General features: G+C 39.9%; 1 protein-coding gene across 4 annotated transcripts in view; it reads right to left on the bottom strand.

The window, feature by feature from the left end:
• Positions 1–14,670, bottom strand: part of RNGTT (RNA guanylyltransferase and 5'-phosphatase) — a 200,984-nt gene that overhangs the window by 129,085 nt on the left and 57,229 nt on the right. For all 4 annotated transcript variants that reach the window (XM_089530762.1, XM_089530763.1, XM_089530764.1 and 1 more), the window contains exons 9-10: positions 8,564–8,699; positions 3,393–3,464 (exon numbers count right to left, since the gene is read on the bottom strand). In XM_089530762.1, the coding sequence (XP_089386888.1) occupies positions 3,393–3,464; positions 8,564–8,699 (208 nt within the window). The remainder of the gene's footprint in view (positions 1–3,392; positions 3,465–8,563; positions 8,700–14,670) is intronic.

Below are 14,670 nucleotides of genomic sequence, written 5' to 3'. Positions count from 1 at the left end.
TTACAATTAAAATCTACAATGAATAATATGGAAACTCATTTTATATTCCTGTGTCAATTGATAAGTACGTTTTCTCATATATCCTTTGCTGTCCAGCAGCAAGGATTTATGATCATGATTAATACTGGTTTCATAGTATTTATTTAATTACTTAATTTAAATGTCATTTGGTTTATATATCCTAGGCCCTCATCTCCTCACCAAGCAAGCCTGTGATGATGACAGAACTGAGAGAAAGCCTTCCCCTGTAGATCTTAGGAACCTTGCAGTGTGGTATGGAGAGATACAGTCTTTCAGATAGTCTGATCCTAAGCCATATAGGGGTTTGTAAGTGGCCAGCACTTGGAATTCTGCCCAGAAACGAACCAGTAGCCAGTGAAGCTGTTTCAACAAGGGAATTAGATGCTCCCTGTAACTGGTCCCAGTTACCACTGTGGCTGCCACATACTGAAGTTTCTGAACAGTTTCCAAAGGCAGCTCTACGCAGAGTATGTCACAGCAGTGCAAACAGGATACAATCAATGCATGTATTACCATAGTCAGATCTGACATCTCAAGGAACAGTCACAGCTGATGCACTAGTTTTAGCTGTGCAAATTCACTCCTAATCAATGCACTGCTGAAAACTAGGCATTCAGGCTCAGAGCTCATTCCAGCAGTACTCCCAAATTGCGAACCTGCATCTTCAGGGGGAGTGCAATGTGATGCCATCCAACACAGGTTAAGTCCTAGTTCCTTGATCTGCCTTTCAACAGACCAGGAGCACTTCTGTCTTGTCTGTATTAAGTTTCAGTTTGTTTACCCTCATCCAGTCCATTATTAACAACAGAAATTGGTTCAGTACAGAGACAGCTTTCCTGGAGTTGGGTGCAAAGGAGACAGATTTGGATGTCATCAGCATACCGGTGACACAGCCCCCCAAAACTCTGGATGACCTCTCCCAGCAGTTTCATGCAGATGTTAAATAACATGGGTAACAAAGCAGAACCCTGTGGGCTCCACAGGCCAATCGTCAGGGCATCAAACAGAAGTCCCCCAACACTACCCTCTGCATTTGCCCCTCCAATAAATAAATAAATAAATAAATAAATAAATAAATAATTTATATTCCGCTTAATCACTTGAAATCCAAGCGGATTACAACAATATAACAAGATACAGTTAAAATTATAAGAAACCCCTATCCCTCCCCATAGCATAAAAACACAGTAATACTAAAAAGAGATTAAACCAAAGAGATATTAAAACAACAGTATAGAATCACAGTTAAAATCAATAGAAGAATTGTAAAAAAGAACTGTATAGCAGGAGTCCAGATAGGATGGAAAAGGGGATGGAGAAAAGTGGAGAGAAGTGAAGGGGGTGGAGGCAGGAAAATAGAGGAGGCAGGAAAATAGAGGTGGACCTAGTCTGGAAAGGCCTGCCAGAAGACCAGAATTACCCAAGTTCCATCTCAAAGAGGGGGCCCAGAAGAATATCACAGTAAATGGTATTGAAAGCTGCCTAGAGGTCCAGCAAGACCAACAGGGACACACTCCCTCTGTCCGGTTCCATGCGTAGGCCATCCACCAAGGTGACCAAAGTTGTCTCTGTCCTATAGGCAGGCCTGAAGCCAGACTGAAATCGATCTGGATAATTTCACCCAGAAACTCTTGGAGCTGGAAGGCCACCACTCATTCCAGAACCCTGACTAAGAATGAAATAGTAGAGACTGACCAATAATTATTCAAAATGGTGGGATCCAGGGGAGCCTTTTTTAGTAATGGCCTCCTCACAACCTCCTTTAGACAGGAAGGAAACCTCCCTTGCTGCAGTGAGGCATTCACTACTCCCATTACCCAGTCTGCCAATCCCACTCTAGCTGCTTTCAGGAGCCAGGGAGGATAAGGATCCATGTGGTGGCCCTCACTTCTCCAAAAATTCTGTCCACATCGTCAGGCTGCACAAACTGAAATGTATCTAATAATACAGGACAAGCAGGGGCCAAGATTACATCCACTGGATCTCTCCCAATTATAGTGTCCAAGTCAAAGAAGGTCTGAGTGGTTTTGTCTGCAAAACGTCTTGCAAATTCTAAGACTAAGCTATTGAGTGATCTTTTTCTTCTTCTTGTGGGCCAACATTAGCCCAACACAGGCCTTCCAATGAGCTGTAGCTAGGGCTGCCATAATTGTCCACTTTTACCAGGGACAAAATGTAGGACAAATTCAAGACCAAACTGTAGGGCAACTGCAGGACAAAACTCAGCTCAAAATGTAGGACATTTAAGGTCCACCATTTTTCTTCAATGTCCTACATTTTGGGCTGAGTTTTGTCCTGCAGTTGCCCTACAGTTTGGTCTTGAATTTGTTCCACTTTTTGTCCCTGGTAAAAGTGGACAATTATGGCAACCCTAGCTGTAGCCCATGTTCAGTCAGACTCGCTCCGAGTCTTCTGCCATTGTTGCTCTAGTCTCCATCCCATTCATCTCATCACCGCCAGCTCTGCAGTGAACCAGGGGGCTCATTTGGCTCCGTTTTGTGGGAGGAGACGCTTAGGAGAAATCATCTCTACAACCCTGGCAATTTCCCTGTTTGAGAAATCAGCCAGGGTTGCAACAGGATCACCTACCAAGGCCACAGACTACTCTCCAAGAACCATCAGGAATTCATCTGGATCCATACATCTCCTGGGGCAGGCCATCTTGATAGGTCCCATCACTCCTTTGGAGGCTCTGAGTCCCAGTAAATCTAAACTATACCAGTGAGTAATCAGTCCATGACAACAAATCTACAAAAGGTTCCTCCACACCTTTGTCACCATCATCCTGCCCAGAATAGAAAACCAGGTTCAAAATGTGTCTTGCAGCATGGGTTGCACTGGATATTACTTAGGACAGCCCCACAGTTATCATGGCAGATGTGAAGTCCTGAGTTACTCCTGGCAAAACAGTCTCCACATGGATGCTGAGGTTCCCCAGTACAACAAGCTGAGGGGACTCCACCACTGCCACCAAAACCAATTCAGCTAGCTCAAGAAGGGACACTGTTGAGCAGTGGGGTGGGCAGTACCCCAACAGAACTTCTACTTTGTCACCCACCTTTAAGCAGACAGAATCATACCCAGCAGACTATGGGGAAAGGCACCTGGTAAGGAAGATGGAATCCCACAACTCCCACACTCCACCTCACCACTCCCCTGGCCTCGCCTGCTCCTGTACAGAGAACCCAGGTAGACAAAACTGGGAGAGAGACAGACAGGCAAACACACACACACACACACACACACACACACACACACAGAGAGAGCTTCATCCAGCCAGGTCTCTGTACAAAAACAGCATAGTACAAAATAGTACGAAAACATAGTACAATATGATTCATAGTAAATGAACCAAAACATAATATACTTACGCTGAATTTTATTATATCATATATCAAGTAGCGAGGGACAACTTGGCCATTTACTTTGTCAATGATCATTTCCTTAAGAAGAGAAGAAGAAAAAAAGTCTTAAACACTTAACTCATGTCAACTAACTTTAGTTAAAATCTTTTTTTAAAAATATTAGCAATGTTTCAGCTTCCCAAGATGCTTTCATTCTTTCTAAGGATTTTCAGAGGGAGGGGAACCTTTGGTTAAAAGCCAAAATCAACAGGGCACCTGTTCGCAAAATGAAGAAAGGGAAATAGAGCATAGACAGGTAATTAAATGTATGCTGCATTTCTTGTACTGCACCAATGAAGTCTGAATAATGCATGGCACACCATGGAACTTAAAATTTTGTAGATACACTGGTTTCTTGGGGTGCTTTGTTCTTAGCACTCACTGGTGGCAATGAAAAGGCTCCTACTGTTGTGATTCAGTACACTATTACACAGGTAACAAGTCAAACCAACACTCCTCCCCTGAAGTTTAAAATTTATATCTGAATATTCAAGGACATGTCTACAAGATATGCCCTCCAAGTCTAAGCACACTGTAGAACTGCTCAAAATTGTTATAGAAATTATCAGTTGTTTTCCATCTTAACTGTTACCAGCCTGGTGTCAGAGGGAGAGAAGAGGCAGACACAGCTCAACCATGCCTAGACCCAAGGGCAGATGGAGCATATGATACATTTCTAATAGCCACCACCCTGGCCTCTGAAGGAGAGAACAACCAGCACTACCTGCTGGACATGATCCCCTTCTCCACTGCCATTCACTTGTGTCATGTCTTTTTAGACTGTAATCCTGAGGGCAGGGAACTAACAAATTAACAATCTGTAAACTGCTACGAGAGCCTTTCTGGCTGAAGAGCAAGGCATAAATATTCTAAATCAGAGTGAATTTTAAAAATCAATGATTTTTTAAATTGTTTTTATCTTTTTCACATGTACAATATTATATACAAATTAACATCACAATTTCATTTCTTATAAACTGTACATACATACATCCCCCCATGAACTTCCGTTCTTACTTCTATTCCCTTCTTCCCAATCTCCTTCCCTTTAGCTTACACAAACATCAAAATATTAGCCATTATCCATTTATGTTTTTCTCTCATATATTCTTACATTTTTTTCCCTCCTCAATTATTCAAATACATTGTTAGGGGTTGCCATTCTCTTTCCCAATAGTCTGTTGTAAAAATCAATGATTTTTTTTAAAAAGATGGTTAAAATTTAAACCAAATTTTTAAAATTTAAATCAGATTTTTTAAATTGATTGTCTGTTGAGGAAAAAAGATGGTTTTCTATTTAAGATACATTATGATCCAAATGTTATTCATCATGAAATTGGGATTAATTTTTAATTAAGTAGCATGAGAATGTATATTCATGCAATGTTTAAGTTATTTGGTAAACAAATTCCATTAACCCATTCACAATGTCATGCTCTTCCATAAGCTACAATGTTATTGTTTTAGTTAAACTATTTAAAATGTTATTGTTAAGGCAATGGTTATTTTTCTCCTTCAAATAAAGTTCCAATAAAATACAGCAGAAAAGCTGTCCAAATATGAATGATTAACCTATTAAACTAGAGACACTTCACTGCAGAATAATTTCATCTATCTATGGTGCATTTCTAATAGTATAATCAAAACAGTATTTTTGATATAACTGTAATCTGAAAAGTTGTTATTCTAAAAATGAAACCTTCAACTAGTTGTAAATATTAAGACTATACCAGCAAGAACGAGTGTTCGGTAACTCTGAGTTGTGTAAAATATGTATTAAGCTTATAGCAAGGAAGACTGTCCTTTTGGGGGCGGGTATCACATGATTAAAGTGAGTCTTACTGAGTAGTTTTAAATTGTGCTTTAAATCAAATTGGTGTAAATCAAATTGGTGCTCTAAATAAATAAATAAATAAATAAATAAATAAATAAATAAATACAGGCTTTTATTGAGTGAGGAAATGTCATTTCTACAAAAAAGTATGAAGACAAATGGAGACATCAACAAAGCTAACTCTATCATTTGCACAGAGGAGGACTCTGGAGTTCAGTGACACGTAGTGATTTGTGAACATGTTCTTTTCAACGCTGAGCTCTTGCCCTGTCTTTTAGGGATCAAAGAGTAATACAGTCAAGGAGACAGCTCAACACTTTTTGTCTATTTTCTGAAATGTTGGTATTCTTTCATAAGATATCTGTAGAATGGCTCATGAAGGAGAAACTGGCGGGGGGGAAAAGAGGACCCTAGCTGAGAATCTGAAGGAGCACACTAGGACACTATCATCTCAAGGCAAAGGTACAGCTAGGAATTCATCTCCCTCCATGCTGAGGTCAGAATAGAAGAGACTTCCTTGTAGCTTTCATTAGCATGAAATCAATAAGCAAACCCAAAGCCAGAAGCATTATTGAGCTCTTGGGCAATACTTGAGAGCAATAAAATGCATCTTTGGGAGTTTATGTTATTGTAGTTGTGTTGCTATGGAAACTGAAAAAAGATTAGATTTTTACTGGATACTCTACTTGACTTACTGTGTAGACTCCTGAATAGCGGGCGTAACATTCACAACTAATCATTTTGTAATGTAAAAAGGTAAGCATGGGTTTTGGTTCAAGTCTAAATTTAATATGCTGTTCTTATGTTTAGTACATTCAAAAATAATTGTTTAGGCCTATAATAAAGAGCAAAAATAACCAGAGAAGGAAAAATGGCAAGCTTAGGTCTATCAATGAATCTTACACAAAAGTGTTGCAATGTCTATTGTGGCCTTGAATTCATTTTCATATAACTGCCATTTCTTCTTTCTTTCTTTCTTTCTAATTTTGGTTGATTCCTTATGAATCCCAAACCCCCTTCCTTCCTGGTCTTCCAAAATGGAATAGCATATGCTTTCACAGACTCGGTCTACTTCATCAGATGCAATTGGTAAAGAATCACATAAAATGAAGGTTATTGCAGATTTTAAAAGGTAAACAGTGACTCATTAACTAAATGAACTATTGGCTTGAAATATTCAAGAGATAAATCAGCAGAACAAATGTCTTGAAGCTATGAGCTAGTGCAATGGCAAAGCATCACAGAGAATAAGCCTTAAAGACCCAACAATGCCATGAAGAAGGCAGCTGGCCTCCTTGATCAGGGACAATTTCAGTTTTTCCTCTGTCAGCGCCGACCACTATTCATAAGCTATGCATGAAACCTTTTTATTAATATAGCAAGACCACAGCAGGAAGGGGGGATTAACCTAAGGCCTCACAAAGAGGTTTTATCCTGCAGGGTTGTGGAAACTATTGTTTCAAACAGAGTTTGTGTTTAAGTATACAAATGACATTGTGCTTTTCAGTAATGACAAAAAATAAAGGGATGATGGAAGGAGCATAAAACCTCAAGTATCAACCTGAAATGCTTGCTCTGAACTTCATCCAGCTCTGTCTACAATGTTAAAATGAGTTCACACTACTAGTACAAAAGATGGGGTATGCACTTATACATAGCATATCAGAATAAGAAAGTGCAATGATATTTGCATTTTTGCATATCAGGTTAGATGACCTTTTGTTTTCTACCATTTGCATAATTCATAAGTGAATGCATAAGGTCCTACTCTTGTCTGTTCCACATGGCTTTGGTCCCTTCTGTCTGATCCCAGTGATGCACACTTGAGTCCTCTCAAATTTGGGAGCATTAAAAATACAGTGCGATGTTCAAGCTAGCTCATTATGTTCACATCAACATTTTCCTTGAACCATCTACTTGCTATTCTACCCATGTCTCCATACAGTCTTCTTTGAGCCAATCCAGGATATTTCCAACCTGGAGCAAATCAGAAACTACACTTTTGTTTAGCTCTGGAGTGCTTATGCCACCAGACAGATTAAATTTCTAAAGTTCTCAAGGCTGGTCTAGAAAAGAACCTAGGACTGGGAGCAATGAAATGAGGAAAAATAGCCTGTGGAAATGTTATTACAGTGGGCCCTCCTTATACGCAGATTTGAGCATCCGTGGATGGCAAACGCATATTGTCCCCAATGAGGGCGTGCATACATGCGCATCGCCATTGGGGACAAAAGTCCCTTCCCTCTCCTCTCCTCTCCTCTCCTCACCTCACCTCTCCTCTCTCCCTCCCTTCTTCCTTCCTTCCTTCCTTCCTTCCTTCCTTCCTTCCCTCCCTCCCTCCCACCCTCCCTCGTTCCTTCCCTTCCTGCTTACCTCCTCCTTGCTGCTGCCACTGAACCTCTTCCTTGCCGCCGCCACAAGAAAAGCCGGGTGGTGGTGTTGGAGGCCAAGAGGCCTCAGGCCGCCACCTGGCCCTTCTGAAGTGAGGGCGCCAGCGGCAAGGAGGCAGTGGCAGTGAGGAGGCCAGGTGGTGGTGCTGGAGGCCAAGCCTCGACCTCCTTGCCGCCGCCGCTGCGGAAGGGCGGGGTGGTGGCCTAGAGGCCTCTTGGCCTCCAACACCAGGTCACTGGGAACAATGAGACTTGAGCATATGCAGATTTTGATATGTGCGGGGGGGGGGGGGTCCGGAACGGATCCCCCGCATATACCAAGGGCCTACTGTATAACATTTAAGCACAACCATCAGCATAATGGACTATTACAGTAACAGAGAACCTCAGCAGGATTCCAGCCAGTAGAGAGCTTCATAAAGCAAAAGTTTTAGAATCATGGTGCCCATAAAATCTGGCTAAGCTAGCCACTGTTTTGAGTCACCTCTAAGCCTTCCTGCCCCAGTCCTCAGTGCATGCCCATGGAGTTTCTGAAAAAGAGACAGCAGCAAGAGACAACTATTTCTTCTTTTCTTACCCAAATTCTCAGCATGGACTGAGAGAGGGGAAAAACTCAGCTCTCCCAGAAGTCTTCTGCAAATGCCAGAGGACTCAGGGGAAAGAGCGTTCAAGTCTTCTGCTGAAATTTGACAGAGGCTCTCATACAGATTTTGCCTTTGACAAACCCAGACTGCTACCACTGGCAACCTAGAAGGCATCTTTGTGAACTCATGTTATAAACTTCCCTTCCTTAAAATGAGAATATCATCAAAATTATGTGCTCATCCCTTACTGCAAGAATAATCTCAGATTCTGAAGTAACTGGTGCAAAAAAATAAAGGAAGCATATGGTGCTTGAAGACGCAGACTCTTACCCCATCCAATAGTGTATTTTCTAAGTGTGCACGTGGATCCTTACGAAAAGGAAATTCCAGATTAGATACATGAAACACAGAGTTATCTCTGTCAATCATATACACTTCATCCTTGCCATCGATCAACATCATATACCTATGGGGGGAAGACAAAGACCAATTGAAACACATTTTTTTCTTCATAAGTTTTTATTAATTTTTTTTATCCTTCAAAGTGTATTAAATGTGATGGCTATATACAAACTAAAATGTTGTTATCCATCTGTCTGAAGTCACAAAGAAGCACAATTTCAAAATTAAAAAAAAAAAGGGGGGGGGGGTTTGCAGGACTTAAAAATAAGGGGTTCTGGGTACTGTCAACACAAACAGGGCTTTTAATTGCAGACTGCGGAGATGTGCCTTCATAACACATGCTACAAGATGGCATGGAACACAGAGCCCTAGCTAAATAAATCACAAGAAAATAAAGAACATAAATCAACCTCTATATGAAAAAATGTATAGGACCAAGGGTTACAACATGAATATGTATGCTACAATCTGAATGGACAATAGGGTGTTGCATCATTCTGTCTCTCCAAATGTAAAGAATCCAGAACATGAGAAATGTTTTAAACTCAACACACAGCAATCTTGGAACAAAGGAACTAAATAACACACAGCACAAAAAAGCCTTTTAATGTCTCAAAAGGAGATTTGACCAGTTGCTTATGTACATTTCAGTTACTCTGAGACAAATGAATAGCATAATTAGAATGAGGGAGTTTCAAAATTTGGTTCAAAAATTTAGCACATCTGCAATCAATTAAAACTTAAAGATAAAGATGGCTATTTCAGCAGCCTGACTCAGAAAATCTGAATTATTTGTCATTGTTCTCTCTGTGACAGTGAATCCATCTCTAGCTTCTAGCTTTATAAAGAGAAAACACTTTAGAATCATAAACAGTTTCATATTTCTCTGGTCTTCCTTAATGTGTACATTATAAAGTTATAACGTAACTGGTACATTAATAATGCAAACAGGTAAAATATTTCTGCTTTATCTTTTTAAGCTTTTGTAAGCTGCCTTGGGTTCAGGTTGGGAGAAAGATGACATACAAATTAAATAAATAAATAAGTAAATAATATTCTGTCCTTTTGGTGTATTTTAATACAGCTGCAAACAAACAGTGTTTCAAAGCCACTTTTAAAACTCAAAGACTCCCTAGTTCCACTCCTTTAAAATTAAAAGCTTTTTGTTTTATTTTTCAAAATCAGAGGGTATGGAGGCGGGGAGGGCGAGCCTTCCAAGGCCCAGCAGGAGGCCAATTTGCCACTCCAACCCCAGGGAGTTAATGTGAAGTTTTTCTATACTGTCGCCCCTCCTCTCTCACAGACTTGAGGTCCACAGTCTTGAATATCCACGGATGAGCGACCTCTAATATTTTCAATGGGGCATGCCCCCCGCATGCGCTCACAGGAACACGCCCCATTAAAGCCTATGAGGCTTAAATATAAGCACGTCTCCATTTTCACAGTCAGGGAGGTTCCGGAATGGATCCCCCACAAAAACATAGGGCCGACTGTAGTACCCCTCCACTCCTGCTGAGTTGCATGAGACCCCTTGAGACCACCTTTTTTATTAAAACAAACCTAGCTGCCACTACCCAATGAATAACTTGTTACACATTAGCATTGCACTGGGACATTGCCAAAGATTCCACTGGTATTTGCAAACCCAAGTCAGGAACTAGCCAAACTAAGGTATGAGAAGAGGAGTGTGAAGAGACAGAATACTTTAAATAAAAGTTTTATTCTAACTAAAGGAGTTCTACAGCAAAAGGATATCACTATATGCAGGACAAACTTGTCCTACAGGCACAAACAGAAAATGTAAGTAAACTCTCATTAAAATTAAAATTAAAACAGTTGCCTATCCTCAATTTATTATATGAAGTTTGTTTAGCGAACTACAACAAAAATCAAAAAGTTTACACAACTTCAGGTTGAATATACAGGTCTTTATGGTACCCCTTCAAACAGCCACTTCCAACACTCTGCAATTTAAAGGCATAAATGCATCTAAGGACAGGCATAGCCAATCTGAATCTTTCCAGATGTTTTAGACTACTATTCCCATAAGCCTCAATCAACCATTGTGGGAAATGGAGTCAAAAACATCTCAAAGGCACAAGGTTGCCTACCCCTCTCCTTGCATTAGGGTGCATCACAATAAGTGAGGTGGTCTTATACAGTTAGCCCCAAAATCCAGTAATATCTACTGATAGGACAATACCATTCCAAGGTATCGGGTTAACAGATTTGTCAGCCCAGCTCCTCAAAATCCTTTGACTGGAAGTGCTGGGAATTGAAGCTGATACCTTATACCATACAGCATATGCTCTTCCACTGAGCTATACAATGAACATGTGGGTGAAAACCTTTGACAACATGAACAGAAATACAATCTGCTGCTAATGTTCTCCCCAAAGCCTCTCCCCCTCAGGAATATCTTTCTTCCTCCAACTTCACTGCAAACCTTCTTCTTGGGCAATCAAGAACAGCAACACATATCCACAGATATTTACCAATTGCCTCAGAACAACCATTTTCAAGAGATATGGTTATTGCTGTGCAATATACTGCTGGTGTTGCTATGGTGCTTTACATAATGTCCCTTCCACGTTTCTCCAGGAGAAAAAAGCCACTAGCAAAGCCAACCTCTACAGACAACAGGCATCCTCCCAGGAAGAAAAAGTAGGGTGCTAGCACAGTGGTATCCAGGAGTCTTTTAGCAAGTACCCCATCTTTGCTCCAAAGTACCACCTCACTTTGCAGCATCTGTGTATCTCTGATGACCTGAAAAGTATATCCAGTACAAAATAAAACTCATTTTTTCCATCCAGATTCTTCATTGTTGCTTATTTCTAAAAGAGGTGATGCTCTGATATAGCAAACCACTCCTAGTTTTTTTTTTTTTAAAAGCCCACATTAATCTCCTCATTGAATAGGGTGTATTTGTGTGTCTGGCAGAAGTGGGTTTCCAAACCCCTCCTCTCACAGCAGTCCAGTCCCTAGAAAAGCTACACAAAGAGGAAAGGTCAGAAAACCACCACAGTAAATGAAGTGAGCTAGCGGTGAAGGTGGGAGAAACATTTGCATCCCCCAATGCACATGAAGCAAATACATTTTCTATGTGTCCTATACTTCACATCAGATCCTGGATTCAACCCTATACTCACAGAAACAGAAAAAGGAAGTTGTCAAATCTAAATTTACAAATAGGAGAAACATAAGTGTTCTACTACACATGTCATCCAGGGATCTTTGGGGACATTTTCCTTTAAATAACACTAAATAGCAGCTGAAGTAACTTGACATAAATACACCAGTATTACGGAAAACACAAAAGGGGTAATGGTTTGAAGAAGCAGAATAAAATATAGTTACCATAGGCAAAGGACAGCTTCCAAACACAAACATAAGAGACCTACAGGAGATTCCACAAAATATGGATGCAATCACCAGTGTCCATGCATCACTACCCTGACCACGAGATATTTTAAGTTAAATAGTTCAGTTTTACTTTTCAGTTGAATTTCTTTTTCTTTTTTTGAACCGTTGCTATCGTGGGGACATATATTAACTTTTCTGCAGAACAACTGTAAGATAATTCAATGGGAATCACTGCCCGGTAAGTGTCTAGGATTGTCTCTTAATTAGTAAAATCCTCATTGCATGTCATATTACAATAAAGCAAGTAAATCTCTTCCCTCAGCAGGACTCCCGTATAAGGTAAAGTGCTAGCATATCACAAGGTTAAAACTACCCACAGAAGTTAATTTGAGGAATAAATTAAATCAATGCCACTCTGAACTCTGCTTCCTAGGGAACACCCCTTTAATGATTTAAAATGGACAATGCATACTTGCTACTTCCATTATATTCATTACCCTTTTCACACCCACAACAACTACATGTTACAAGGCAAAAGAGGAGGCAGTATATTGATGCCCATATATTTTATAGTATATAGGTTTTCTACCATTAATGACTTTGCTGCATTATTTTGACAACAAATATAAATTTAGCACACCCAAGTAAGGTTGTAAATGGTACTAACTAAATGTTCAAGGAACTGACCTATTAAAATAGCTGTGCTTATGGATATATTGTCAGCTGTTTAGAAAAATGTTCCCTCTGGAGAAATATGAATAGATGAGCCTAAATACCCCCCCCAAAAAAATAATAGATCAATATTCCATCCTCTATTGGCAAACCCTTATTTCAAAGCCCATACCTGAGATTAAATATTCTTCCATCTATTAGGTAAAGACACTCTTTGAAATGTCTCGTAGGAAGCTTATTTAAAAGTTAAGATTTGACCTGCTACTTCTCCCCAAATATATCTGGTACAGTATTAACAATGAGTCTTTTGCATCCAAGTTTAATCTTTAAAAGCATAACCGAACTGTCCCATCTCTTAGGAATGCTGGTGTTTTGTTTTGTTTTTTAATTGCTGGACATAGGTATATGTTGTAGTTTCTAACATGTTTCTTTCAAAGTGAATAAAGAGAAGGGAACCAAAAAAATGGAGGAAGCAGCATCTCTTAGAAGGTGTGGAATAAATCCACCTGGCTACATCAGAAAATGAAATTAAAAAACTGCATGACCCACACCAGAATTATCTGTATCCATGGCCATTCTACCCAATAATTAAAGGTAATAATGCAGAACAGGACATGAGCTTGCTTATGTCCCTATTACATTCCCAATTCCCTTTTCTTTTTATACTGTTCTATTAGATTGGAAACCTGCCAGCAGGGAGTGCATTATTTAATCTCTGCACAACACCTACAAAACTCTGTGTGCTTTACAATATAAAGATGGAGGAGCAATAAGATGGAAGGGGAAAGGAAAAGGAAAACTGAAACTTGCCAAAAAAGTTAAGTGTATGTCGTCTTTATGGCCACAACTTGGTGGACAACGCAAAGCAATATAACCTTAAATCTGTAGCAACAGGTTACCTTCAAGATAACAGGAACAAACTGCCACTTGCATAACAGGATCAGCAGACACTTCCCCTCTTTTCCCATGAAACCCCCACACATGTACCAAATTCACAGTTATTATACTGCCTTCTCCTTCCGAAACCAGTATGCAATAATATCACAAATCTCCAGATCTAGATACTGTAGTTTAGTTTCACTGACAGTAAACTTTTACAAAAAGCATGTTTAGTTGGCATAACCTCTTGCTTGCAACATGTAGTCAGTGCTATATTCTAAAACAGTCACCTTAAAGGCTGTTGACAAGTTCTATCCTTAAATCTTTAGGAGCATTGAGACCACAATATCCTTCTCAAAAGTGCTTTATTAGCAGTCTTTTCTCAATGTTCTATGGGGCTAAACAGCAATCCCACCCACCCTCAAAAATGGCAGGGGGAGAAACAATTAAAAAACTATTTCCCCAACCTTCCCAAAAATTCACCTGGCCTAAGCAATTAATTGGCAAGGAGAACTGGTTTAGAAGTACTGAGACAGATATCTTTAAAAGCTCTTAAGAAAAAAATGGCCAAAATGCAAGGAAACTTGCATTACATGCATAGAAGTTTATATGTACAAAGATGCAGAATCCCCTCCCACATTCTGGTGGTTGTTCCACTGTACAGCTCTGGAAGGTCCCCAGTCAAAACAGAAAGCTTTTCAGGTGGCATGGGGAAAAGCCCCAAAGTCTGTATATACCGAAAAACAAGGATAGTGACAATTCAAGCTTCACAAGACAGTTTGCACAGCAGCAGCATTTCATTAACACAGAGGGAAAATACAGCTGAGGTCCAGCTCTGGACTAGGATCACATCCAGGATATATGAAAGACCCCCTCCTTGCTATTTTCCCATCAGCCAGCAAAGACTTTTGTTTATTTTTTTTTTCCAACAGGCTTTTTGGAACTGACTGTTTTTTAATCAAATGGCTTTAAATAAGTTTCAGTACTATTTATTTATTTATTTATTTAATGTACAGCGTGCCTGCATTTTACGTGGGCGCGTCATACACAGCTTTCAGCATATGTGCCAGAAGAACCTGTCATGCGCCCAAGAAGAACCGCTGCGTGCCATGGACCCATTA

The sequence above is a fragment of the Sceloporus occidentalis genome, unplaced genomic scaffold, assembly GCF_023333645.1.
Source record: "Sceloporus occidentalis isolate IW3139 unplaced genomic scaffold, rSceOcc1.0.p SCAF_6, whole genome shotgun sequence".
NCBI classification, from domain to species: Eukaryota; Metazoa; Chordata; class Lepidosauria; order Squamata; family Phrynosomatidae; genus Sceloporus; species Sceloporus occidentalis.
The sequence above is the reverse complement of the archived record's forward strand: the minus strand, read 5'-3'. Positions and strand labels throughout refer to the sequence as shown.